The sequence below is a fragment of the Danio rerio genome, chromosome 3 (assembly GCF_052040795.2).
Source record: "Danio rerio strain M-AB ecotype USA chromosome 3, GRCz13ab, whole genome shotgun sequence".
Lineage (NCBI taxonomy): Eukaryota > Metazoa > Chordata > Actinopteri > Cypriniformes > Danionidae > Danio > Danio rerio.
In genome coordinates this window covers 13,217,417-13,244,791 of record NC_141023.1, presented here as the reverse complement: position 1 = coordinate 13,244,791, position 27,375 = coordinate 13,217,417, and the positions used below count along the sequence as shown (strand labels likewise).

General features: G+C 35.8%; 1 protein-coding gene across 7 annotated transcripts in view; it reads right to left on the bottom strand.

Moving 5' to 3' along the window:
- Positions 1-17,402, bottom strand: part of zgc:63569 — a 56,385-nt gene extending 38,983 nt beyond the window's left edge. For 4 of the 7 annotated variants that reach the window (XR_015479501.1, XR_015479502.1, NM_198871.3 and 1 more), the window contains exon 1: positions 17,260-17,402. Coding sequence is in view for 4 of the 7 variants with exons in the window: in NM_198871.3 (NP_942572.2) it covers positions 17,260-17,287 (28 nt within the window). In the remaining 3 variants the exon portion in view is untranslated. Of the gene's footprint in view, positions 1-9,276; positions 9,391-17,259 lie in introns of those variants that run through there. The other 3 variants (XR_015479500.1, NM_001441630.2, XM_087242107.1) reach the window with 1 other exon arrangement.
- Positions 17,403-27,375: the final 9,973 nt, after the last annotated feature.

Genomic DNA, 27,375 nt, shown 5'->3' with positions numbered 1-27,375 from the left:
TGTGCGAGTGCATGAAATTGCTGTGTACAACCAGTTTTTACTGCAAAAATGTTCACCACATGCGCGGATTCGGGAGAAATTCACGCAGGATGCATCTCTGCACTTGAAAGGCAAAACTCAGTGCTCAGGAATGGTTTTAAACAGTTGTCATGTCAACTTGCTGCAGTAAACAAAGCCAAGTTCGTAAGGCTTGCCCCGCCTTCACGCTCTTCTTATTGGCCCACTGCTCTAGAACTAAACGCGAATGAATTGTTTAATATCAGCTGTCAATCACAATCACTCAGATGTGATTGGGATGACAGGGGGAGCTACAACCACGAAAATAATTGCCACTGTGTATGAAATATGCTAAATAAATAAACTTGCCTTGCCTAAAACCACCTAACAACCATTCAAACCACCCTAGCAACACATAGGAATGTGGTTATCATGACTCGTCAGCACATCCTAGCATTTTTGCTGACCTGCATGGCTGAACACCACTCACATGTCCATGGTAAAATAATTAAGACCTGTGCAAGAAATGACAAAACCTCACACTCACATGACGTTTTCAGAAATATTTCGTCATGTACATCCCTACAATGAAACCTCCCAGCAAATCTCAAAATGGATGAGTAAGAGAGAGCTTTCCCATGAATCACTGCTTTTAATTACTGTACATTTGTTGCTGCTTGTCTAGGCCATGGGGAATGCTCCTAAAATAAATAAGTCACATGGTGTAAACGTTCTGCTAAACAAAGTAACCAAGCTGTCTTGTTAACCTTATTCAGTTCTACTAATGACTGAGCAGAATGATTTTGATCGTTACGTCGCACTTAACACATGTGTAAGAGTCAATCCAAAGGAAACTTTTTTTTATTTGGTATATTTTATGAAAGTACTTACCAAACATATAACATATTCACTTATATGAAAGAGATATGATTTTCAAAACATGAACAAAACTGGTCTTTCTCTAATTATTCAAACCACTTTGAAACTGGTTTCAAGTTCCTTTAATGAAAATATAGGCAGACTAAAAAAAAAAAAAAAAAGCAAAGTTGGTAATTTTTATGGCAGAAAATTGATATTTTTGGATCTAATATTTTGACATTTTCTGCCAAATACTGTGCTTTTTTTACTGTGGCCACTGTACTTCTATTATGTAAACTGCAATGAACCAAGTAAGAACAGATGTGCAAATGCTTTTATTCGCCAACCGCATAGTGCTCTTATGGAAAAAACTGGTAGGTCTTTCCTTTTACTGCGAGAAAACATCTTATGTGTTATGACTGGAAAAGGAAATCTGCTCTGTTTTGTCACACTGAATAATAAAAAAACATGCATAAATATGATTTACATAAAAAACAGACTCTAATTAAGGAGGATTAAAATATTTGCTACTGAAAAGTTGACTAGAACAGCAAGTTTGAGTTTTGGGTGAAATTGTTTTTAAAGGCCAAAGATGTTGACTGTAAGATCCGTTTACTAAACCTATGTGTTTTTTCTGGGGTGGGTGGTTTACATCAATTTTAAATCAACACTGACAATGATTCTGAAACCTACAGTTTTTTTAGTCTGTGATGTTGTCTGACAGTAAAGTTTCTGCCAACCAACAAAATGGAAATTCAAGTAGCCATTATCTCTCAAACAGTGGAAAAGATGTCAGTTAAACATCTTGTAAACAGAAATGATACTTTTACATCAGCGAAGACCATTTTACAAGTGAATATTTCACCAACAAATCAGAATAAAAACTGTGTGTTAATTTGTATTTAATTTGGACCAAACATGGCCAATGAGATGAAACAACACAGTTGCTTTTGTTGGTGCAAGTTCTTTGGGTGAGCTTGGTGTGTCCTGGGGTCAAGGCCAGCTTGGACAACAAGGCATTGCACGACTCGTCAAGGGTACTCAAGTTTGACCTTTGTTTCATTAATTAATTTTCCTTCGGCTTTGTCACTTTATTCATCAGGAGTGGCCATAGCGGAATGAACCACCAACTTATACAGCATATGTTTTACACAGCCAATGCCCTTCTAGCTGCCACCCAGTACAGGGAAACACACCCACACACACTCTTCACAAACACACTCATACACTACGGCCAATTTAGTTTATTTAATTCACCTATAGTGCATGTCTTTAGACTGGGGGGAACCAGAACCCACACCAACACTTGGAGAACATGCAAACTCCACACAAAACTGCCCACTGACCCTGCCGGGACTCAGACAAGCAGCCTTCTTGCTGTGAAGTGATAGTGTTAACCATTGAGCCACCGTGTGGCCCCTATCCTTGTTTCATTTTTATTGATATTCTGGTTATGCCGAGGTTAAACTGCATGATTTTAGCCTGATTTTGACTTGCCGACAAATGCCTGAAATCACAGGCCCTTGGTGCTCGTCCACGCAAGTAACAATCGCACAATGTGAACCAAAGACACGATCTGAGAGAATTGCAGAGGAGTCGCTGACACCCCTGAGATATTTGGCATGATAAATATCTGGAGCTGCCAGCGATTCAAATCATGCCGTGTGAAATGTGCTCCAGGCCTCGGCAGTGCGACCGTTTCGCTCACATTTGCAACTAAAAATAGACGTGTGCGAACTGGAAAATTTATTTAGTCGCACATGTGCGATTTTGTTTTTAATGAACTCGATTGATGACTTAATTCACTCGGTCACGGTAAAATAACATGGTCTTTACACTAACTTATGGTGTATTACGTTGGCAACCTATTGTGATTGTAGCACATGCTGACGCGATCAACAACAGCTCCTTTATTTACTTCTTGTCAGAAGTCTTTACAATGTTTTGTATACGTTGCTATGCAACGCATGGTACCGAATGGCGGCAGAGCCGCACAACGTGCGGGCCTCATAGAACACATCGTGGCACATCGTGTGAGACCCAATTCAACACCAGCCCTTTCCACACAGACTTTACCTGAGCGGCCCGGTTCTGTATTCGCAAGAAACTGAACACTGCCACAGACGCACATGCTCTAGCCTGATTTATACTTCTGCGTCAGGTGACCGGCGTAACCCACAGCGCATGCAACGCGCGTGGTTGTGCATTTATACTTCTGCTCGCTGTCTCTGTAGGTCTGCATTAAGACTTCCGAAACGCTAGTTGGCAGTGAGGTGTAAATGTTCCTGTGTAGAGTTTCTTCTCTGCTTTTTTGCTTTTCCTGAACATTTCCGGGATGTACAAGTGGCTCAAACTCGCTAATTTTGAGGCAGGAACCGGCGGACGTGCAACAACTTTAACTATGAGGTAAACACATAACAAAACTTTCCTTCCGGAGCTCCTTCACGGGACTCCACACTTGTAAACAATCGCTCGCGCCATTTGCGAGCCCAGACTCGTCAGCGCTACCAAGCCGACCAATCACAGAGCTTACGCTATGCGTCGTTGCGATGTGTAGTTACATTTTTTGAGAGGTGCACGTCAGTGACGGCGACGGCCACGGCGAAGGCCTATGCGTCAGCGCCGTAGCATATGCCGGTGTTTGACGCAGAAGTATAAATCAGCCTTCTGCATGCAGACCCACAGAGACACGCTGGATGTACTGTACAGTAGAGCTGCTGTTCTGACGGAGCAGCAGCGTTTAAAGGCTGATTTATACTTCTGTGTCAAACGCCGGCGTTTAAAAAATGTAAAATGCAACGACGCATAAATTCAGCTTAAATTCATTCATTCATTTTCTTTTTGGCTCAGTCCCTTTATCATTCAGGGGTCGCCACAGCGGAATGAACCGCCAACTTATCCAGCACATGTTTTACGCAGCGGACGCTCTTCCAGCAACAACCCACCACTGGGAAACACCCATACACTACAGCCAATTTAGTTCATCAATTCACCTATAGAGCATGTGTTTGGACTGTGGGGGCAACCGGGGCACCCGGAGGAAACCCACGCCAACACCGAGAGAACATGCAAACTCCACACAGAAATGCCTACAAACCCAGCCAAGGCTCAAACCAGTGACCTTCTTGCTGTGAGGCAAATGTGCACCACTGCGTCGCTTAAATTATAAATAATTATTAAATACTATTCAAGCTGTTATTTAGTGAAATAAAACCTATTGTACTTATTGTTTTCAAATGAATAAAACTGCTTTGCTTCTAAAGATCTCCTTGTGTGCACTTATTAGGACAAAAAACAATTTATTTTTTATATTTTCAATCCGCTGCTAAAATTCTATAATGTGCTCCTAAATTTTCAACTTCGGAGCGCATATGCTACTCCTGAAAAAAAGTAAGCGTCGAAAAGTAAAAAAAGTTGAGGAGAAATTGCAAACTCTCTTCAATAGCCAGATGAGCAAAATAAGTACATTTTTTTTACCCCACTAAAGCCTTTTTTTCCATTATGGAGTTACTAATGAAAGATATACTGCGTGACCTTGCATTGTTTCCATGTCACTTCTCGCATGTGTTTGTTTGTGAGATGTAGTTTGGACAATTGTCGTCGATTCTTCCCATTTTAAGGTCATGCAGCGTGAAACCCCCTGTCGCCGATCCATCCTACAGTGTAAACACAGCACTGACAAAACTCTACCCCAGATAGTCAAGCAATGTGAAGACATCTGTGACACGACTACTTTGAAAATCATGCCGTCTGAACTCGCCATTAAGTGCAAACAGGCACTGCAAATCATGACTAAACCAAACTTATTACAGAGTTGACAGTTGTCAGCAGCATCTTCAGTAATGGTCATGGACCTCTGACTAGAAATAAAATGGCTTTTAGTTCAAGGGTGTACATCTAAGGGGACTAAATAGATACATTTAGAATGAGCAAGCTGTGGCTGCATGTCATTTAACAAATTTTAATACATTTTAACTGTGTCTAATAATCAAGACTGACCGATGTGTACACTGTAAAACACAGGTGTCAAACTCAGTTCCAAAAGGGCCGCAGCTCTGCACAGTTTAGTTCCAACCCTAATTAAACACACCTGATCAAACTAATTGAGTCCTTCAGGCTTGTTTGAAACCTACAGGTAAGTGTGTTGGAGCAGGGTTGGAACTAAACTGTGCAGGGCTTCGGCCCTCCAGGAATTGAGTTTGACACCCCTGCTGTAAAACATTTAAATGACAAAAAGCCAAGACGACAAATATTTTTTATGGTGTTTAATATATTTTAATAAGTTAATCAAGTCTCAATATTTTAAGTTATACAAAGTTTAACTTCATATTTTAGCCACATTTATTGGTGGTTTTAAGGCAGCAAGACTTTTTTAATGTCTTTTTTTTTTGGCATTAATAAATAGATAATACACAATAGACGCATAATATTCCCAGTAATGGGTTGCAGCTGGAAGGGCATCCGCTGAGTAAAACGTATGCTGGATAAGTTGGCAGTTCATTCCCCTGTGGCACTCCCTGATTAATAAAGGGACTAAGCTGAAAAGAAAATGAATGAATGAAATACACAATAAATTGTAAGGCAGAACGAAATTACGTTATATCGGACTCAACAAGAACATATAAAAAACATCAAACACTACAAAATCCTAACATAATAAGCTTTTCTAATTTCATAAATATATTAAAATATAGTTATATATATATATAAAAATAATTTATATATATATATATATATATATATATATATATATATATATATATATATATATATATATATATATATATATATATATATATATATATATATATATATATATATATATATAAAACATAACACAATTTAAAAAAAATAAAAATAAAAATTTAATCACAGAAAGGAATATATATATATATATATATATATATATATATATATATATATATATATATATATATATATATATATATATATATATATATATATATATATATATATATATATATATATATATATCTACTATTGCACAGTTTGTTTTAATAGTGACAATTTGTGCTAGTTTAACTACTTCCCAGAATTATACAACACGTTATTTTTCCACAGTAAGTTACATTAGTGTCACTTTACAAGATTTAACTGTTAAATTTTTATGTATTCAGAATTTTATTGTGAAATTTAGGCAGGCATCATGACTACAGCAAATTACTGTAAAAAGGCAATATCTATTGCACGATAGTTAAAGGAATTCAAGCACTACTAATATTTTATTCAACATAGAAATTAATACACATTAACTTTTATGCTAGTACAGGCTATTTATTGATATTTAGAAATGTTTACAGAATTATTGTTATTATAAAAACCTCACATTAATTTACCATAAATTTGCATACCTTACTGTGAAAGTAATGCAATTATTAGCCAATAGTTCGCTGAAATTTAAGGTCAAATATATTAAAATGTACATTTATATTACATATTAAATATCTTTAGTATTTAAAATATGGTTTTATTCAAAAGTCTTATTATAAAAGGATAAAAACTATCTCAAACCACACTGACTTGCTCCTCAGGCTTGGTAGGGCCTGCCTAATGGCATGAGCATGAGCTGACTATGGCCAGAGTGTGTTTTTACAGTGTAACTTTAAGCAATAAAATCTGAATAAGTGAATAAACAAGAATTAAATCTACAAAACCTCTGACACCCAGCCAAATCTAACAATTCTCAAGCCATATCAATATTTAAGTCTGATCAATTAAAACAGGTAATGCGTATAATAATGCATTCATGTCTCTGTTGTTTATGGAAAGACAGTAAGACTGGCTCTATACTGTATTACTTTCAAAATAACTAGTCAAATATTTTGTACTGTCATTATGGCAAGGACAAAAATAAATGAGTTATTGGAAATTAGTTCAATATCTAAAACTCTTTCTATTAAATGTCACTTTTCTTCATTCACAGATGGGTTAATAATGTTGTCTTGAGCTCCTAAATTAGTTCGCTATGGCATGTCTTTACAATGATTTCTTTCTTCTTTCTTCTGAGGATTGCTGACATTTAGGCAATTCCCCCATAATGGGAAGATACATGGGAAATTCTGCTGTGGCATCTGACTGTAAACATCCACACCCTTTTCTGAGACAGACATGTAAAGACTGTGCTTTAGTTCCCATACAGGCCAGAGTATAGTGCAGACAAAGCTCTATGACCCTAATGCAGTTTAAACACACTTCTGTCGTTGCGCTGAATGAATGCAAATAATGGCTAATGGCATAAAAGTGAACCGTTGTGCCTTTAGAGCAGCTTCAGGAGACACACAAAACTAAAAAGGTCTCAATGAGATCTCCTAAACAAGCTGATATTTAGTTTTCCTGTATATGTTTGAGTCTGCATGGTGAAGACTATACAGAGCTATTTTACATTTAATTATTCTGTACCTGAATACTGTTGCTCGCTCCAGAAAACCATAAAGCACAGTTTATTTCACTTTAATATTTGCTCATTTATGACTAAAGTTTATGAATAAATTACATAAAATAAATTACATATTTATATTTCACTCCCCTACAAAATCATTGCAAGTGATGACTTTGAAAATAGAGCTATTCAAGTCGTCTGGTGAAAGCATATCGTAATATATACGGCAGAGAGAAAACAAATATCACAATGTAAATTGTTTTCAAAATTGCAAAGCCCTAAATTTTTAGAATTATTCATATCATTAGAGGCCTAACGTAAAATTATATAAAATAAAATAAACTATTTAATGTACAAAGGAGATTAAAAATTAATTAAACAATGCTTTATAATGTTCGGTTGAATCTAACAGTATTGAGGAACAGGAATTAAATTATCAAATTCACAAAATAACACTGTATGGTTATAAAAATTTTTTATAAATAAATGGCAAACATTATAAATTCTAGGGTCAAATGCTTTAAATTTGCTTGCCTTAACACATCTATATAACAGTCTTTCACAAAATTTTATTATGCAATAATTGGACATGACCTAATAATCTAGTTCTTCTTTGACTACAGCACTTTCTTCACTGCAAACCAGTTGTTTTAAACATCCAACATACTTATACCAATCTTCATTTAGTTTTAAATACTAATGAAATAAAATGTATGGTTTTTAATTAAAATTTACCACATGTTGAGTTTCCTCCGAAGATTTCCTCATTGGATGGTACCGAGACTGATTATGTTGACTGCTACAAAAAGCTAGGTATCTGGTTAGATGGTAAATTGTCATTTGAAACGCACATAAATGAATTGCTCAAAAAGGTTAAAGCCTGTAAATCTTCTTTTTCTTCAAAGCAGCATTTGGTCAAATAACAGTATTACCAATTTTTGGATTATGTGGACTTCATTTACAGATAAGCTTCAAAACCTCTCCTTCACACACTGGATGTTATATACCATGCAGCCATTTGTTTTGTTACGGTTGCGCCATTTAAGACTCATCACTGTATTCTAAAGTGAATTGGCCTTCTCTTCAATCACGTCGACAAATTCATTGGTTTCAGTTCATTAACAAAACTCTTAATGGGAAAACTCCACCATATTTACAGTCACTTCTTAACATTCAGAAAACATGTCAAAATCTGTAGTAGTTTGCACTTCATTTGGTCGCTACTCATTTCAGTTTTCTGCTGCTGATCTGCACCAGACCTTAAAGCTCATCACTTTCATTCCACTATCTTTCTTCAAAAATTCGATCCAGTTAATAGTACAAGCTCACCATGCTTGTTTTTACTTTTTCCTTGGTTTTACAAGTTATTATCTGCATCTGTGAAATTGTCTTTGTATTGTGCCTCTGCAGCTTTGTATCTTATTTTTATGTTGCCTCTTGGCCAGGTCCAAAAGGTCCAGGTTCCTAATTGACTTACCTGGTTAAAAAAAAAGTTGTTATACTTTTTAAACATCTAAATTACAGAATCTAAATGACCTTAATAATGAAAATCATTCTCCCTTGAAAGTGTTTATAGCTATTTACATTACTATGCTCTTTTATTATAAATATTTATCAGTGCATGACATGATTTCAATAACATTGCTTATCACAACAATTTCTGTGACAATAAATCACACATCAAAAAGTGTTTTTCATGACAGGCCTAAAAACGATTAGATTAGTTAAACTTTGTAATGACTGCCCAAATCACGTGTTCTGAACTGTGGATCCTGGATAATTATAATCCCAACTTTACATTGTGACTATTGCAAATTCACACACTGCGATGCTGATGCTAAAAAATTGTGCAGCCCTACTGAAAGTAAAAGAATAAAACTATTTGAAATAACTACTCAAACAAACATACTAGCACGTCTTTAGTGTTAAGTTACTCAATGAGATTTGCAAAGAGCTTATCGACATGCTGAAAACAAGAAAACACATGCACATGAGGAGATACCATCATTAAGTGACGTTACCGCTCTTTTTGGAAGCACCATCCTCCCCACACATCCTGATGTTTGTCTGATGATACGATAAATAATCCTTCCTCGCTGTAAAGCTAGGTTACACAGTCTTTCAGACCACTATCTGACTTTAACTTCCTGATTTGATTCAGTGAAACAGCCCGATACTGTTGAAACTGGTTCGACCAGTCTCTTAAACAAAAGCAAGCAGAGCTCAACACCCCCTTTCAAGCAAGAAAATATTGAATGTGCCTCATTTGATCAGTTTTGTGAGCTGGGCGTGATGGCAGTGGCGTTCATTCAGCTCTATATACACTTAATTAAAATTTATACAACATATAAATTAAATACAAAAAGTTCAGCAAGTTAGTAATGTTTTGACTTCATTGTTTACGTTATGCAAAATGTTTCAATAGACAAAAATATGTTTTATGGGTCAAAATTATGCCAGAGATGACTAGAATATTAATGTATATTATATAACTTAACTTATATGTTATATATATATATATATATCCTACTTTATTAATAATGATGAATAATGATTATTATAGGTGCAGAAGGTGATCTGCTAAAATGCTATTAATTACAGTAATATTATTAACTAATATGAAAAGGTTAATCTGATTTATGTACAATGCAGTTTGTACAGTAATATTTTCTGTCTTTTAGAAGAGATATTATACTTTATGAGAGACTTGCTTTGTCTACCAAATAAAGAGAATCTAATTGGATTTGCACTTTAAACATTAAATAAAAAATTAAAAAGAGATTATTCTTTATTTCTCATTAAGGTTTTAGTTATGATACTCCCAAAATAATTCCACAGAAATCTGCAGATTTTTACCAAAGTTCTCTGCAGAAATAGCAAAAAACTTTCCGTCAGATTCCGTCTGGCCCAACTCATCAGTGTAAATCAAGCTTATAAACAAGGTTTATCCTGCATAGAGAATGAGGGGCACGCATCTCAGTTAAATTTTGTGCTACTTCTGGCTGTTGGCAGACTTTCTCACTTCTAAAATATAATTTCCTGTACAACTAGCTGAAATAAACTCATTATGCATTAGGGTTGGGCGTTGGTTGTGAACCAATGAGGCATTATATGATATTCAATGTAAAACAGGCAGATGAACAGTGAGTACGTTTACATGGACACCAATAATCTGGAGTGAGTACGTTTACATGGACACAAATTTTAATGCGATTAAGACAATACTCTGATTAAGAAACTACCATGTAAACATTGGGCTGGGCAATATGGCAAAAAAAAAAAATCTAGGTTTTTTATAAAAGTTTGACCGATTCACGATTTAAATTTTTTTTATTGTGTAACTAGTCAACTTAAAACATTCCAACAACAACTTGACTGAATTAACATTCTCTTTATAAGTACCTTAAAAAAACATCTGGTAAAGGAACATTGTATTTTAATGGCCATCCCATACATAAATTGGTCAACAAGGTATAAATAAATGCAAAACAAACTCCCGAGTTAAATATCGTTGCAGAAGATTTAAAAATATATATTTGTGTATATATTGCAGCTGCAGAAATACAGAGGTGTTTTTTTGCAAGTTTTGCTAAGCCTAGGAAAGATTGGCTGTCAGCTCGGCTTTGACTTTGTCTTTTTCTGATTGAATGACAGGTTGTAATGCTGCTGCCATTTTCATAAAGATACAGTGGATGTAAAGGACTGAACATGGAAATTGTAAAGCCTAATTTAACCCAATGCATGAAGTTGTGGACGTATAGCAGGAGCAAAGCACCAGATGTGTCTAATATAAAATAATATAATTTTTTTCTATTTTTTCTTATTTTCCCTTTTTTAAATACCGATCATTTGATGCACTCTGCACCACTCTGTATTATGCTGCCTGACTGCCTGTCTGGGTTTCAACTAGGTCCGCTAAATGATGTCATGGGGGCGGGTACTTTCACATTTCATTGTTAAAGCTGCTAACCTCTGCTCTTGTTCAAACCAAACTAAGATCAGAGCAGTTCGAACAAAGATCGGTGCGGTTTTCCACATGGCATTTTCACATTAAATCATCTTAAAACGTAAATTTGAATTAATCATAAAAAAATAATAAATAAATAAAAAATCCAGCCCTTTGTAAACGTCACTTTTTTAAATTAATTTCATCTAATTAAGTTCATAATCAAACTATATAGAAATCGAATTAAGACATGTGGAGTATGCCATTTTTAGCTGTATTATTGAAGTGCAGTACAGGCATGTAAACAGCATAATCAAACTATTATCGTCATGAAGGACTTTTCACAGCGTTTTGCGACAGGATATTTCATACACACATGGCTGTTTGACACTATTCTCTGCACCTATTAAGTGAGTGAAGGACCACAGACTCCTGCATCGCGAAATGTGTAGGTTTTTTTTCTTTCTATTCAGCATGCAGTATCAAATTCTATTAAAACAACAGTCTTCTACCAGTCTGTGCATCCAATGCCTCAATACGCGGGTACACAGACCAACAATTGGTTCATTTTAAACTATTCTTTTATGTGACTCGAGAACGAGGAGTCATCACAGGGAGTGATTTGTTCATTTGCGCATGCACACATTTGTGCAGGAGGAGTAGAAAATTAGTTCATTTTTTGAGTCCTCTATCGGGTGTGAGTCGTTCACATGAGAGACAGAAGCCAGTCATATGCATTTAGAGCTAGAAAAAGATTTGATCCGTTCATTTTTCGAGTCCTCGGTTTTGCGTCATCTCTTTGAATATTGTCACATGATAAACGAGCGACTCAAAAACAAACGTTTGGGCTAGTTGTTAGATGGGACGATAACCGTTAACCGTTTTCAAGGTATACCACTGTTTGGAAATATAATTCGATAACTGATGTAAACATAGCCAATGACATTAAAGTAATACTGTATATATTTCTGTCTTTATCAAATTCATTTAACAAATATTTAAATACACTGAAAATACTATAGTTATTATGGTCCCGCCTGCAATATTTAAGCTGTCCTTTTCATGCTCACAAAAAGCCTGTGATTAATTAATTTTTATGCATTGACTGCTTCTTTCCTCTATTTTGAACATTCATATGCTCCCTCTAATATATCATAATATAAATATATTAAATGTAAATATATTAAAAATGTTCTTGGGAGAATGAATTGGGGCAATGTTTTGAGGAAGAATGGTAGCTTTGGTGCACTGCAGAGAATACGTTCTAGTACAATTTGTGCTCACCTTTGCCTGATACATTTTAAAAGTAAAATTATAGAATCATAGAATCCATTTCTCAAAAACCAGGCTATCTGAATTTTTTTCCAATATTGATGACAGAGGTGACAGATGTCCATGCACCTCAGTGTGATTTAAGTCATATGTTCTTTATGTTAAAGAATTAGTGGATTAACAATTTTACAATGTGTCTGAGGTGTTGCAGGTAAATATAGGCCCATCCCCTGATGTAGCCATTTTTAGGGTTCCAAAGATTTGCTCCCAGTTTTATTCTACACAACTTGATATTTTGGCATTTACCTCATTATTAGCTAGGCGTCATATTCGACTTCACTGGAAATCAAATAAGCCTCCAACTACATTCCAATGACTTGTTAATACCATGCATTTTCTAAAAGTTGGAAAAGGTTAGATGCTCTGGGAAAACTAATTTCTTTAAAAAGTGGCAATGTTATTTAACTTTAAGGGCTCTATTTTGACGGTCCATGCGCAAAGTGCAAATCGCAGGGCGCAAACGCTTTTAGGGTGTGTCAGAATCTGCTTTGCGCCGTGGCGCATGATCTAAAAGAGTTGAGCTTATTTTCTTAATAAGTTATAGGTGTATTTTGAGAATAAACCAATCAGAGTCTCATCTCCCATTCACTTTAAGAGCCAGTTGCGTTGCGCCATAAGCACATTTGCTATTTACATGATGTAAAGTAAGTGTAAGTGGAAAAACTGAGCATTTCACTAGCATGAAAACAGTTAAACAGAGCATCTCATCTACTTTCACTTTCGCTCTCGTGGATAGGGAAACCTTGTATGCACAGACATCAATTAGCCTATAAATAATTCATCTTGTTTGCTAAACACAAATATTAGAAAGCTAGATTCAAAACTATATCTAAATTCAGTTCTAATTTCCAGCAAACAAATAAATAATGAAGTGAGTTTTATGAAGTGAGTTATTTCCAAATACACATGCTATGCCCATATGGTCTGAAACCTGCCAGGTGGGCAAACCTAAGCTAGTTTTTAATTAAACAAATATAAATATGGATATAATAGATAATACTGCTAATAATAATAACATTATATAAAAGAAAATTGTTATGAATGAACTGAAAAAGCCTCCCGAGATGAAGACATAAAGGCAGTGGTTTTTAAATTTATGTAGGCTAGAAAATAATATGTTTTGTAATATTATAATCCTTTATACTTATATCCTAAATATACCCTTATTATATCCTATATATACGCATCCTTAATATTTTAATTATTTTTCATATGTAAAGATATTTGCTTATTGCTCTACATCTTGTGTGTATTAAGCAGTGTGTAAGCGAAGTGCATAACTAACGCGCTCTGCGCTGGACTTTAGATTGGCTTTGTTTTGGTCTATTGAAAAATCTATTATGGTTTCTTAAAATAGCAACGCACCAGCAATGCACCTCAGAACGCCTTCCTTTTTAGACCAGAACGCCTATGGGCGCACATATGAGCGCAAACGCATTTGCTATTTAAACAGCGTGGCGGAAAACGTCAAAACAACTCTTGCGCCAAGCTGAAACTAGCAAACAACAATTGCGTCGCACCTTGCGCCACATAGCGCCGGGTGTATGATAGGGCCCTAACTCTCTTAACATTTTGCTTTCCATTTAATAGATGACCTCTCCTTCTTTTTTAACTTATACTGTTTAATTGTAAACAGATACATTGTCAATGTTGAAAGTAAATGAACATTGGATTGTGATTGTTGAATGTCTGCATTTAGTTGGTTGTAATTTTCTGTACACTTTTCTTCCCCTTATTATTATTATTATTATTATTATTATCAATGCATGTTTTTTTCTTCTCTTTTGTAAAAACAAAAAACAAAAAGATAAAGACATGTATCTATTTGTACTGAAATAGTTAAATAAAAAAAATTAATAATTAAAATGTTATATTAAAAATGTTAAGTCAAGTTATAAATAAACATTTTTTTTATTTTATATATATATTGTGTGACAAATGGGTTTAAGGTTGACCCTTTTCTTGTTTCTTTGGTTTTTTTTTTTTGTTACAAATAACCTTAACAGCATAACTGAGAACAAAGGAGGAAAATCAATAACTCCTCCATTTCTCTTAATGACTAATGGGAGGAAAACTGCTGTCAGCAGTCCACTCCTTTGACCGGATGTTATCACAAGAAGACCTTTTACTGTAAATGGTGTTTAGATCTACATACCATTAAAAACTCTCTCTTTTCATCAGTCTAAACTTTACAAAATTATTAAGTTGATTTAAGTCTTTTCTGCTGTTTGATTAATGAAAAAGCTAAATATTCTAAACTCTAACAAATTCAGGATTTCCTCTAAAAATTCTTTGTGAACAACTCCAGTTAATCATTTTCATAATAACTCAAGCCACAGTCAAGAGTTAAGATGAGTTAAATACTAGCATACAAGACAAGTATGTATCGCCTTACAGCATATGACTGCATAATGCCAAACTACAAATGCTCATTTATATTTTATTAGAGCCAAGCTAGCTCTTTTGTACTCTTAACCCTTTAACGGGCATTTTAGGGTTAGAATTGCTTATGCAAGTACATCCTTGATGAAACAAAAGGCATCTAATCATGTTTCTGGTATTGAAATCAAACTCTAATTAGCCAATACTACACTTTTCAAATGAAAAACATTGCTTGCGATCTATTAAGAGAAGTTGAAGTGAATGTAAAAGTTGCCCGTTCCCTAATTTGAAACAGCTGTGGTCACATTCAGGCTCTCGACCACAGAAATAGCACATAAACACAGCTCAGCAAGGCACGCTAGTTTAAAATTAAGCGGTAAAGGCCTTACTTTATTTCTTTAAAAAGCACCATACCATATTCCACCCTTTAATTACATGAACTCAGACTCATCTAAGTGGGCCTCCCATGACTTTGTGCTCTATGCTGCTGGTTACCAAATGTACTCAAAAGGAGATCCACCAGTATAATAGAAAGGGAAAGGATTTGTGTTGGGATAACATGAAGGAAATAAATTAACTTATATTATTTTTTGCAAATTTCAGGGTCTTTAAAAAGTATTAAAAGTTAATAAACCAATTATTAGAAAATGAAGGCCCTTAAAAAGGTATTTAAAAATCTTATTCACATTTTTATAAGGTCTTAAGTTTTGTTCAAGCGTTGTCCAAAGTGTTTGACTTCAAAAAAAAGTATAATATATTTATTTTTCTTGTAATAATAACAATTACGTGCCGAGGCGCATACGGCAAAAGCTCCTCCGTCTGAGTGATGTCACGTAATTTGCAAGAAACGCGGGAAGGTGATGTGACGCTCTCCACCTGTAGTGAAACCAAAGAGCAGAAAAGATGGCAAAATGGGAAAATGTAAGTTTGCGTGCTCCTAGTTGGAGAAAGACGAGTTTAAACAGTGGCTAAAGCCTGTCACTGAAAACAACCACGTAATTTATTATTTCAAGCTTTGTTTCTTCCGAGCTCATCTGAGTTCTGTTGCATTGTTGTGCTCGATTGATCAAACTACAACTGTTTATTAACAACTGTTTATTAAGTTAAAGGTTTGATACTGATTATAACATGAAGTGTTGATGAGGTCTTAAAATATTCTGAGAAGGTCTTTAAAAAAATCTTTGAAAAAGGTATTGAAATTACCTTCAGCATTTCTACATATACCCTGAATTTGTAAGTGAATTAAAGATTAAACAATTAAGTTGTTGAAAAAAAAATCTTAATAACCTTAAGAGTTGTGGTAATTCAGCTAATTTTAGATAAGTAACTTGAACAAACAGCAAATAAAATGTTTAGATGCAAGTGCCGTCTAAATTATTCCATCGAAAACAAAGTTTTTTCAGCCTCTTTTGTTTATGTTGACATATTTCACCATAAAAATCAAGAAAATGACTTTGCAAAAAGTGGCATTACTAATCCTACACACATGAGCCTGATAAAATGCTTATTAAAAGGAAAATTTCAAACAGCATTAAGAGGTTTTTGCATGTAAACTCTTCAAACTTATATTTTTGGGGCATTAACAGACAAGAGGGAATGTTCTCGTTAAAGCAAGCTTGCATTGCTGTATGCTTAAATTCAGGATAGGAACCATATGCAAACTATCAGGTGATCACAATCAACCCTTTCAATAGTGTCTATATTGTGTCCAACCACTCGCATTCAGAAACACACAACAGCTGTGTAGTTTCATATTTCTAAACACAGACAAACACAACTTGGCACGATTTGGCAACACAGCCTAACAATGCACGCACTTTATACAATGGAAACCTATGGTTAGCCCACTATAACCACACAATCTACTGTCTAAACTACTAAAATAATCTATGAACAAACCTGTGACATAAATAAACGCACCGAGATTTCAGCCAACAAATATCATGATACCAAAAGCAAAACCTTTACATTTACAGCAGGGGGAAATGACGAAAGTACCTATTTTTACAGATCTGACTGTTGTTTATAGGGAAACGGACACTACACGTATCAAAAGTAACGTTATTTCCAAAGCAAATAACAAACACATGGAGTAAATAACGGGAGTTTTTAGGCGTTGCCTTACAAACACAACACGTTTAACCCCTTTAAACCACATTATATCGACATAACCAAAAACATATTTCTTAAGACTTCTCCGGGTAGCAGTTTAACGTTACGCTTTTTATGTTATTAAAGGGATTTACAGTTTATGTATGGTGCACAAGACATGCGAGGGCTGCGTTTCAAACCGCAAACTTCCACAACAAACAGCATAACAATTATAAAACTCGAGTAAACTTGCCGTATTTCGGTTTCTCTTCCATATCCATTTCAGCTTAGCGTGTTGTGGAGCAGCTGTGGTGAACTATACTTCAGTGACCATGAGGACTTCTGTCCACAACAAACTGCAGAGCAGACTAGCGATTCATGAAAGATGAAACTGGCTGGGAGTGATTTGATTGACAGGTCTTTTAACCAATCACGGGGCGTTCTCGTGCAGCAGATTTCTTTTGTTTTTCGTGTAAATTATTAAGATAATATTAACGAAAGGACACACATACTGTGAATTTTAATACAAACTGATTCAGGTAGCAGGATATAATATAAGCCAAATATAAAATTTCCTTTATGTTATATTATTTTATATTATATTATATTATATTATATTATATTATATTATATTATATTATATTATATTATATTATATTATTTTATATGATATGATATTATATTATATTATATTATATTATTTTATATTATATTATATTATTTTATTTTATATTATATTATATTATATTATATTATATTATATTATATTATATTATATTATATTATATTATATTATATTATATTATATTTTATATTATTCATTCATTGATTCCTTTTCCTTGGGCTTAGTCCCTTTATTAATCAAGGGTCGCCACTGAGGAATGATCCGCCAACTTATCCAGCATATGTTTTACACAGTGGACGACTTTCCAGCTGCAATCCATCACTGGGAAACACCCATACACTCTCACTCACACACATACACTACGGACAATTTAGCATACACAATTGACCTATAGGGGAAAGCGGAGCACCTGGAGGAAATCCACATCAACATGGGAAAACTTGCAAACTCCACACAGAAATGACAACTGACCCAGCCGAGGCTCGAACCAGCGACTTTCTTGCTGTGAGGTGACAGCGCTACCCACTGCGCTACCTATAATACCCATTATATTATATTATATTATATTATATTATATTATATTATATTATATTATATTATATTATATTATAGCTGTCTAAATTTAATATAAACAATTCTTCGCAATGCACATTCTGTAATTCTAATCTGGAAACAATAGCGCATTTATTTTTAGAATGCAATTATGTAGAAATATTTGGACAAATATCTTAGCCTGTCTTCTCAGCTTACAGAAAACTTTTAGATTTTTTTACAATTAATTTATTGTTTTTGATTTGGGAGTCGGATTGTGAGGAAATGGACAATATGTTGAAATTTGTAACTCTTTGTGGTCTTTTCCATCTTCACAAATGCAGAGTTATTCAGTGTTTGCCTAATTTTAGAACATTTTGTATTGACTTGAAACTTTATTATGAATCGGTCTGCCTACACTCTAAAAAAAATGGGTTTATTTTTTTCTACCCATTTTTTCGCTCACCCTGCGATCTGTGTGAGTCCTAATGCCCCAGTAAAAGTGAAGGGGACACTACACTGTCACATTATATTACATTACAAATTGTTTGATTTATTCAGTTTTCAGATGATGTATAAATCTAATTTTCCAAAAATGTGTCACTTATGATGGTTTTGTAGGCCACAATCACATTTTATCCCTTTATATATAATCTAAAAATGTATGTATACATTCATTCTTTTTCTTTTCGGCTTAGTCCCTTTATTAATCACAGTGAAATGAACTGCCAACTTATCCAGCGGATGTTTTACACAGCGCCTTGACTTGTTTTACACAGATGCCCTTCCAGCTGCAACCCATCACCCACCACATGTTTTTGGACTTGTGGGGGAAACCGGAGCACCTGGAGGAAACCCATGCGAACATGGAGAGAACATGCAAACTCCACACAGAAATGCCAACTGACCAAGCCGGGGCTCGAATCAGTGACCTCCTTGCTGTGAGGCGGTTGTGCTCCCCACTGTGCCACCGTGCTGCCCTATAAATGACTTTGAGGCTTTTTTAACATGAAAAATTCGTACAAGATATGCCTGAAAGTTCAGATGCAAAAGTGTGTGAAAGTTTCTTTCAAACCGTTTTTCTTTGCATTATTCTTTATGTGGGTTCAGTAATTTCACATTTATGACAAAAATAGGTTGTTTTCATTGTCTTCAAAGTGAAATAACTAAATATAAATACAGGAGGCAGAGAAAAATGTGTTTTATATATTATATAAACCAGCGACGCGATGGCGCAGTGGGTAGCGCTTTTGCCTCACAACAAGAAGTTCACTGATTGGAGCCTCAGCTGGGTCAGTTGGCATTTCTGTGTGAAGTTTGCATGTTCTCGCCATGTTGGCGTGGGTTTCCTTCGGGTGCTCCGGTTTCCCCCACAGTCCAAAGACATGCGCTATAGGTGAACTGGGTCAGCTAAAAATTGTTTGTGGTGTGTGTATGGATGTTTCTCAGTGATGGGTTGCAGATGGAAGGGCATCCGCTGCATAAAACATTTGCTTGATAAGTTGTTGGTTCATCCCGCTGTGGCAACCCCAGATTAATAAAGGGACTAGGCAGAAAAGAAAATGAATGCATGAATAAATGTATTATAAACCATTTTTGCTAATTTACTGAGGCCCTCTAGTGGGTAAATATGGAAGATGCAAATACCCTGACTGAAAATAACTGACTTTAAGGCTTTATTACCAACATGTAAATACAATAAAATGAATACATGAAACAAAAACAATGACACACAACAGAGCAAGGGAAGTAGACCATTTAATTCTAATTCTCCACTACACATTATGATTGTAAACAATAAATAATAATAATAATCAGTAGCAATAATTGTTTATAATTAATTGTTAAATAATGCCTTTGTGATTCTGTCATTTCATGACTAAACAAACTGTATGAACAACAATCAAATACCTTATGAAAGCCCTGCGTTTACACTGTTTTTAAACTGTTTTCACAGTCATCTCTATTCTTTCATTTGGTTTGGCTCCTTAGGTTGAGACTTCCTAAATCATTTGTTGTAATTTGTAATTTTCCCCCTTGCACTGGACTTTTGAAGTAAACTTGGTCACAATTTTACAACAAGGTTCTTTTAATTAATGTTATTGTACTTACTAACATGACCAAATAATGAACAATAGGCTATATTTTTATATTTAATTATCTTTATTAACGTTAGTTAATGGAAAGCCATTTATGCTTAGCTCTTGTTAACCATAGACACAGACCTGTAGCCAACCTATTAAAAGGAGTGTTTTTTTCTTAAGAAAAAAAAAAAAAAAAGATCTTTTGGTAGTTATTCGCCTCAAATTATTAGGTTCACATACTGCATTTTAGTGCCATTTTAAGCATTAATTTGTGCTGGATTAGTTTGTGGTTTGATGGTTATCATTACCATACTTATTGATGCAACAAAATACCTCCTACAGATTTGTCAAAGTGCTTATCTTACAATTTTTTTGTTTGCAAAAATGTATATTTATTTAAAAATGTGCATTTAAACTTTAAGTTATAAGAGTTTTATATATAATGTAATGAGATTAGAATTTTAGAAATGTGAAGAAAAAAAATCAATTGTTACTTTATCATCCATCATAAAAAAATAATTGGGAATCTGTTAAAACCTATAAGCAAATAACAAACTGGCCAGCTCATTTCCTCCATTCCTCAATTTGTCTATTTAAATAATACAAAAAAAAAAACTTATTTTATTGGTTATTTTATTTGTTGTTCTTTCTAAAACCTTCTTCTATTGGTTATTTTCACAATTTATGAAGGCATACTGTCAAAAAAGGGAAAAATGAGCTCATATGGAGCCAAATTCTGGACTTTGTAAGAAGGGGGGTGGGTCTTTTAAACCACCCAAACCCCCAACGGGCCTGCATAGACAGTAAAAACACACAGTGCATTGACTAATTTTTAATAGAAATTAATAAAAATAATATTAATTATAATATTAACTAGATAGTAAAGTTTGAGGACAAACTTTATGGTGGCTTGAAAAGCCGAATCTGAAAGTTTGAAGTGGTTTTAAAGTGTAAATAGCATGTTAGTATGATTTTAGCTTGAGGTAACATATTACTAGCATGAATTAGCATGTTAGTAGCATGATTCTTACATGAATTAGCATGTTGTTAGCATGATTCTAGCATGAATTAGCAAGTTACTAGCATGTTTCTAACATGAATTAGCATGTTGTTAGCGTGATTCTAGCATGAATTAGCATGTTACTAGCATGATTCTAGCATGAATTAGCATGCTACTTGGATAATTCTAGCATGAATTAGCATGTTAGTAGCATGATTCTTACATGAATTAGCATGTTAGCATGATTCTAGCATGAATTAGCATGTTACTAGCATGATTCTAGCATGAATTAGCATGTTGTTAGCATAAATCTAGCATAAATTAGCATGTTACTAGTATGATTCTAGCATGAATTAGCATGTTGTTAGCATAATTCTAGCATGAATTAGCATTTTACTAGGCGGTTGCTAGGGTGTTTTAAGTGGTTGCTAAGGTGGTGCCAGGCAGTTGCTAAGGTGGTCTGACTAGTTGCTAGGTGGTTGCTAAGGTGTTGCTAGACGGTTGCTAGGGTGTTTTGAGTGGTTGCTAGGTGGTTGCTAAGGTGGTGCTAGGCAGTTGCTAAGGTGTTCTGACTAGTTGCTTAGTGGTTACTAAGGTGTTGCAAGGTGGTCGCTAGGGTATTCTGAGTGGTTGCTAGGTTGTTGCTAAGGTGTTGCTAGGCGGTTGCTAGGGTGTTCTGAGTGGTTGCTAAGGTGTTGCTAGGTGGTTGCTAAGGTATCCTAAGTGGTTGCTTGGTGGTTGCTAAGGTGTTGCTAGGTGGTTGCTAAGGTGTTGCTAGGCGGTTGCTAGGGTGTCCTAAGTGGTTGCTAGATGGTTGCTAAGGTCTTGCTAGGCGGTTGCTAGGGTGTTCTGAGTGGTTGCTAGGTGGTTGCTAAGGTGTTGCTAGGTGGTTGCAAAGGTGTCCTAAGTGGTTGCTAGGTGGTTGCTAAGGTGTTGCTAGGTGGTTGCTAAGGTGTTGCTAGGCGGTTGCTAGGGTGTCCTAAGTGGTTGCTAGGTGGTTGCTAAGGTGTTGCTAGGCGGTTGCTAGGGTATTCTGAGTGGTTGCTAAGGAGTTGCTAGGTGGTTGCTAGGGTGTCCTGAGTGGTTGCTAGGTGGTTGCTAAGGTGTTGCTAGGTGGTTGCTAGGGTGTCCTGAGTGGTTGCTAGGTGGTTGCTAAGGCGTTGCTAAGCAGTTGCTAGGGTGTTCTGAGTGGTTGCTAGGTGGTTGCTAAGGTGTTGCTAAGTGGTTGCTAGGTGGTTGCTAAGGTGTTGCTAGGTGGTTGCTAAGGTGTTGCTAGGCGGTTGCTAGGGTGTCCTAAGTGGTTCCTAGGTGGTTGCTAAGGTGTTGCTAGGCGGTTGCTAAGGTGTCCCAAGTGGTTGCTAGGTGGTTGCTAAGGTGTTGCTAGGTGGTTGCTAAGGTATTCTGAGTGGTTGCTAAGGCGTTGCTAGGCGGTTGCTAGGGTGTCCTTAGTGGTCGCTAGGCCCTTACTAAGGCATTACTAGGCCGTTGCTAGGCGGTTGCTAGGGTAGTTTGGGTGGTTGCTAGGCAGTTGCTAGGGTACCCTGGTTGGTTACTAGGCAAGCCTCACATACATGCTTGATAAAACATTTATACTTAGTAAGCATTTCTAGCAAGTTACAGTACTTGGCTAGTCAATATTAGCATGTAGCTAGTCACTGCTAGCATGTGTAGCATATAGGAAGTTCCGTATGCTAGCATGAGTCAAACGAGCCAATCTCCAAGTCTCTACGATGTTCTGATGCTGAGATATAGCTGTTGATGAATGGTTGCTAGGGTACTCTGTTTTGTTGCTATGGGCGAGGTTACAGAGTGAACTTGAATGTGGTTGGTTGTCTTAGTCAAATGAACCAACCCCCTTGTCTCTATGACACTGCTATGCAAAGATATGCATCTTGGCCTATTTTAATGAAAGTCTATGGAATCAATTTGGGGGCGTGGCTTGTGAGCTTTATTATCATATTGAGATGCTCATTGGTTGTCTGAGTCAGATGAGCCATCCCCCAAGTCAATAGGACACTGCTATGCAAAGATATGCATGTAGGCCAGTTATTAACATGAGTCTAGTATGAATTAGCATGTTACTAGCATGATTCTAGTTCAAATTAGCATGTCATTAGCATGTTTCCAGTATGAGTTAGCATGTCATTAGCATGATTAGCATATGAGTAGTATGTTGCTAGCATGATTGGCATGTCATTAGTATGTTAGATTTATAAGCATTTGATAGCACAGCTAATTACATTATATAGGACAGTTGCTAGGGTGCAGTATGTGGTAGTTAGGGGTGTGGCTAGAAAGTTAAAAGGCCATCAGTGATTGGCTGCTGGCTAGACTGAGTTAAATGAGCTCAGCCATTAGTCTGTATGACAGTCTGATGCAGAGTTATGAGCTCACAAAGTTTGATCCCATGTTAAGTCAATGAGAGTCTTTTGTAATGGAAGTCTACGGGACAGTTGCTAGGGTGCAGTATGTGGTAGTTAGGGGTGTGGCTAGAAAGTTAAAAGCTCATCAGTTATTGGCAGTTTGGTAGTCTGAGTTAAATGAGCTCAGCCATTAGTCTGTATGACAGTCTGATGCAGAGTTATGAGCTCACAAAGTTTGATCCCATGTTAAGTCAATGAGAGTCTTTTGAATGGAAGTCTACGGGACAGTTGCTAGGGTGCCATAAGTGGTTGCTAGGGAGTGGCTAGTAAGTCTAAAGGCCATCAGTGATTGGCTACTGACTAGACTGAGTTGAATGAGGCCTGACTCTAGTCTGTAGGACAGTCTGATGCAGAGTTATGAGCTCACAAAGGTTGACTCAATGTTAAGTCAATGGCAGTCTTTTACAATGGAAGTCTATGGGACAGTTGCTAGGGTGCCAAAAGTGGTTGCTAGGGAGTGGCTAGTAAGTTTAAAGGTCATCAGTTATTGGCTGCTGGCTAGACTGAGTTAAATGAGCCCAGTTAGAAGTCTGTAGGACAGTCTGATGCAGAGTTATGAGGTGACAAAGTTTGACCCAATGTTAAGTCAATGGGAATTTTGGGAATTTTCCGGGTCGTTTTTCGGAAAACCGAAAGTCGGATCAGTCGGAAAAGATATAGCAACCCGAGTCAGACCAGTTTGAAGGTTTGACGAAAGTTTGAGGTATGAAGCTTGAAAGGGTTAGGAGGAGATAGACTTTAAAATTAGTCTCAGAAGAAAGAAGAAGAAGAAGAAGAAGCAGAATAATAACTAGATTCTTAAAGTTTGAGAACAAACTTTGAGGCTGGCTTGTGAAAGCCTGACGGTAATAGTTTATTTAGTTTAAACAGTTTTAAAAAGTATGAAAAGATAGATAGATAGATAGATAGATAGATAGATAGATAGATAGATAGATAGATAGATAGATAGATAGATAGATAGATAGATAGATAGATAGATTAGCATGTTATTACCATGATTTTAACGTGAAATAGCATGTTGTTAGCATGATTCTAGCATGAATTAGCATGTTGTTAGCATGATTTTAGCATGAATTAACATGTTGTTAGCATGATTTTAGCATGAATTAGCATGTTACTAGCATGATTTTAGCAATAATTAGCATGTTGTTAGCATGATTTTAACATGAATTAGCATGTTGTTAGCACGATTCTAGCATGAATTAGCATGTTACTAGCATGATTCTAGCATGAATTAGCATGTTACTAGCATGATTTTAGCATGAATTAGCACAATTCTAGCATGAATTAGCATGTTGTTAGCATGATTCTAGCATGAATTAGCATGTTGTTAGCATGATTCTAGCATGATTTAGCATGTTACTAGCAAGATTCTAGCATGAATTAGCATGATACTAGCATGATTCTAGCATAAATTAGCATGTTGTTAGCATGCTTCTAGCATGAATTAGCATGTTACTAGCATGATTCTAGCATGAATTAGCATGTTGTTAGCATGATTATAACATGAATTAGCATGTTACTAGCATGATTCTAGCATGAATTAGCATGTTGTTAGCATGATTCCAGCATGAATTAGCATTTCACTAGCATGATTCTAGCATGAATTAGCATGTTGTTAGCATGGTTCTAGCATGAATTAGCATGTTGTTAGCATGATTCTAGCATGAATTAGCATGTTGTTAGCATGATTCTAGCATGAATTGGCATGTTACTAGCATGATTCTAGCATGAATTAGCATGTTGTTATCATGATTATAGCATGAATTAGCATGTTACTAGCATGATTCTAGCATGAATTAGCATGTTGTTAGCATGATTCTAGCATGAATTAGCATGTTACTAGCATGATTCTAGCATGAATTAGCATGTTGTTAGCACGATGCTAGCATGAATTAGCATAATACTAGCATGATTCTAGCATGAATTAGCATGTTACTAGCATGAATCTAGCATGAATTAGCATGTTGTTAGCATGATTCTAGCATGGATTAGCATGTTACTAGCATAATTTTAGCATAAATTAGCATGATTCTAGCATGAATTAGCATGTTGTTAGCATGATTCTAGCATGAATTAGCATGTGACTAGCATGATTCTAGCATGAATTAGCATGTGACTAGCATGATTCTAGCATGAATTAGCATGTAACTAGCATGATTCTAGCATGAATTAGCATGTTGTTAGCATGATGGATAGATAGATAGATAGATAGATAGATAGATAGATAGATAGATAGATAGATAGATAGATAGATAGATAGATAGATAGATAGATAGATAGATAGATAGAAAGATAGATAGATAGATAGATAGATAGATAGATAGATAGATAGATAGAGACAGACAGACAGACAGACAGACAGACAGACAGACAGACAGACAGACAGATAGATAGATAGGTAGGTAGAGGTAGATAGATAGATAGATAGATAGATAGATAGATAGATAGATAGATAGATAGATAGATAGATAGATAGATAGATGGTGTAAGAGCATGAGTCAAACAAGCCAACCCCCGCCTCTCTACGATGTTCTGATGCTGAGATATAGCTGGTGCCATATCGTTGCTAGGTTAGTCTGTTTTGTTGCTATGGAGTTGATTGACAGCTTAGACTGATGATGTATCAAAGCTTCTTGCCAGTATGAACAGTTAAAAACAACCCCCATGTCTCTATCACACTGCAGCATGACAATATCAGTCTGAACCTCTTTAATTGCAGTCTATGGGACAGTTGCTAGGGTGCAGTATCTGGTTGTTAGGGTGTGGCTAGAAAGTTAAAAGGCCATCGGTGATTGGCTGCTGGCTAGACTGAGTTAAATGAGCCTAGCCATTAGTCTGTAGGACAGTCTGATGCAGAGTTATGAGCTCACAAAGTTTGATCCCATGTAAAGTCAATGAGAGTCTTTTGCAATGGAAGTCTATGGGACGGTTTCTAGGGTCCAAAAGTGGTTGCTAGGGCGTGGCCAGAAAGTTTAAAGGTGATCAGTCATTGGCAGTTTGATTGTCTGAGTTAAATGAGCCCAGTTAGAAGTCTGTGTGACATTCTGATGCAGAGTTATGAGGTCACAAAGTTTGATCCAATGTTACGTCTATGGGATTTTTCCGACGGTCCCGGGACGTTTTTCGGGAAACCGAAAGTCGGATCAGTCGGAAAGGATATAGCAACTCGAGTCAGAATAGTTCGGAGGTCTGACCCAAGTTTGATGGTCATAGCTTGAATGGCCTAGGAGGAGATAGAGTTTAATTTTTAGTCTCAGAAGAAGAATAATATAGAATAACTAGATTCTTAAAGTTTGAGAACAAACTTTGAGGCTGGCTTGTGAAAGCCTGACAGTAATAGTTTATTTAGTTTAAACAGTTTTAAAAAGTGTGAAAAGATAGATAGATAGATAGATAGATAGATAGATAGATAGATAGATAGATAGAGAGATAGAGAGATAGATAGATAGATTAGCATGTTATTAGCATGATTTTAACGTGAAATAGCATGTTGTTAGCATGATTCTAGCATGAATAAGCATGTTACTAGCATGATTTTAGCATGAATTAGCATGTTGTTAGCATGATTTTAGCATAAATTAGCATGTTACTAGCATGATTCTAGCATGAATTAGCATGTTGTTCGCATGATTCTAGCATGAATTAGCATGTTGTTAGCACGATTCTAGCATGAATTAGCATGTTACTAGCATGATCCTAGCAT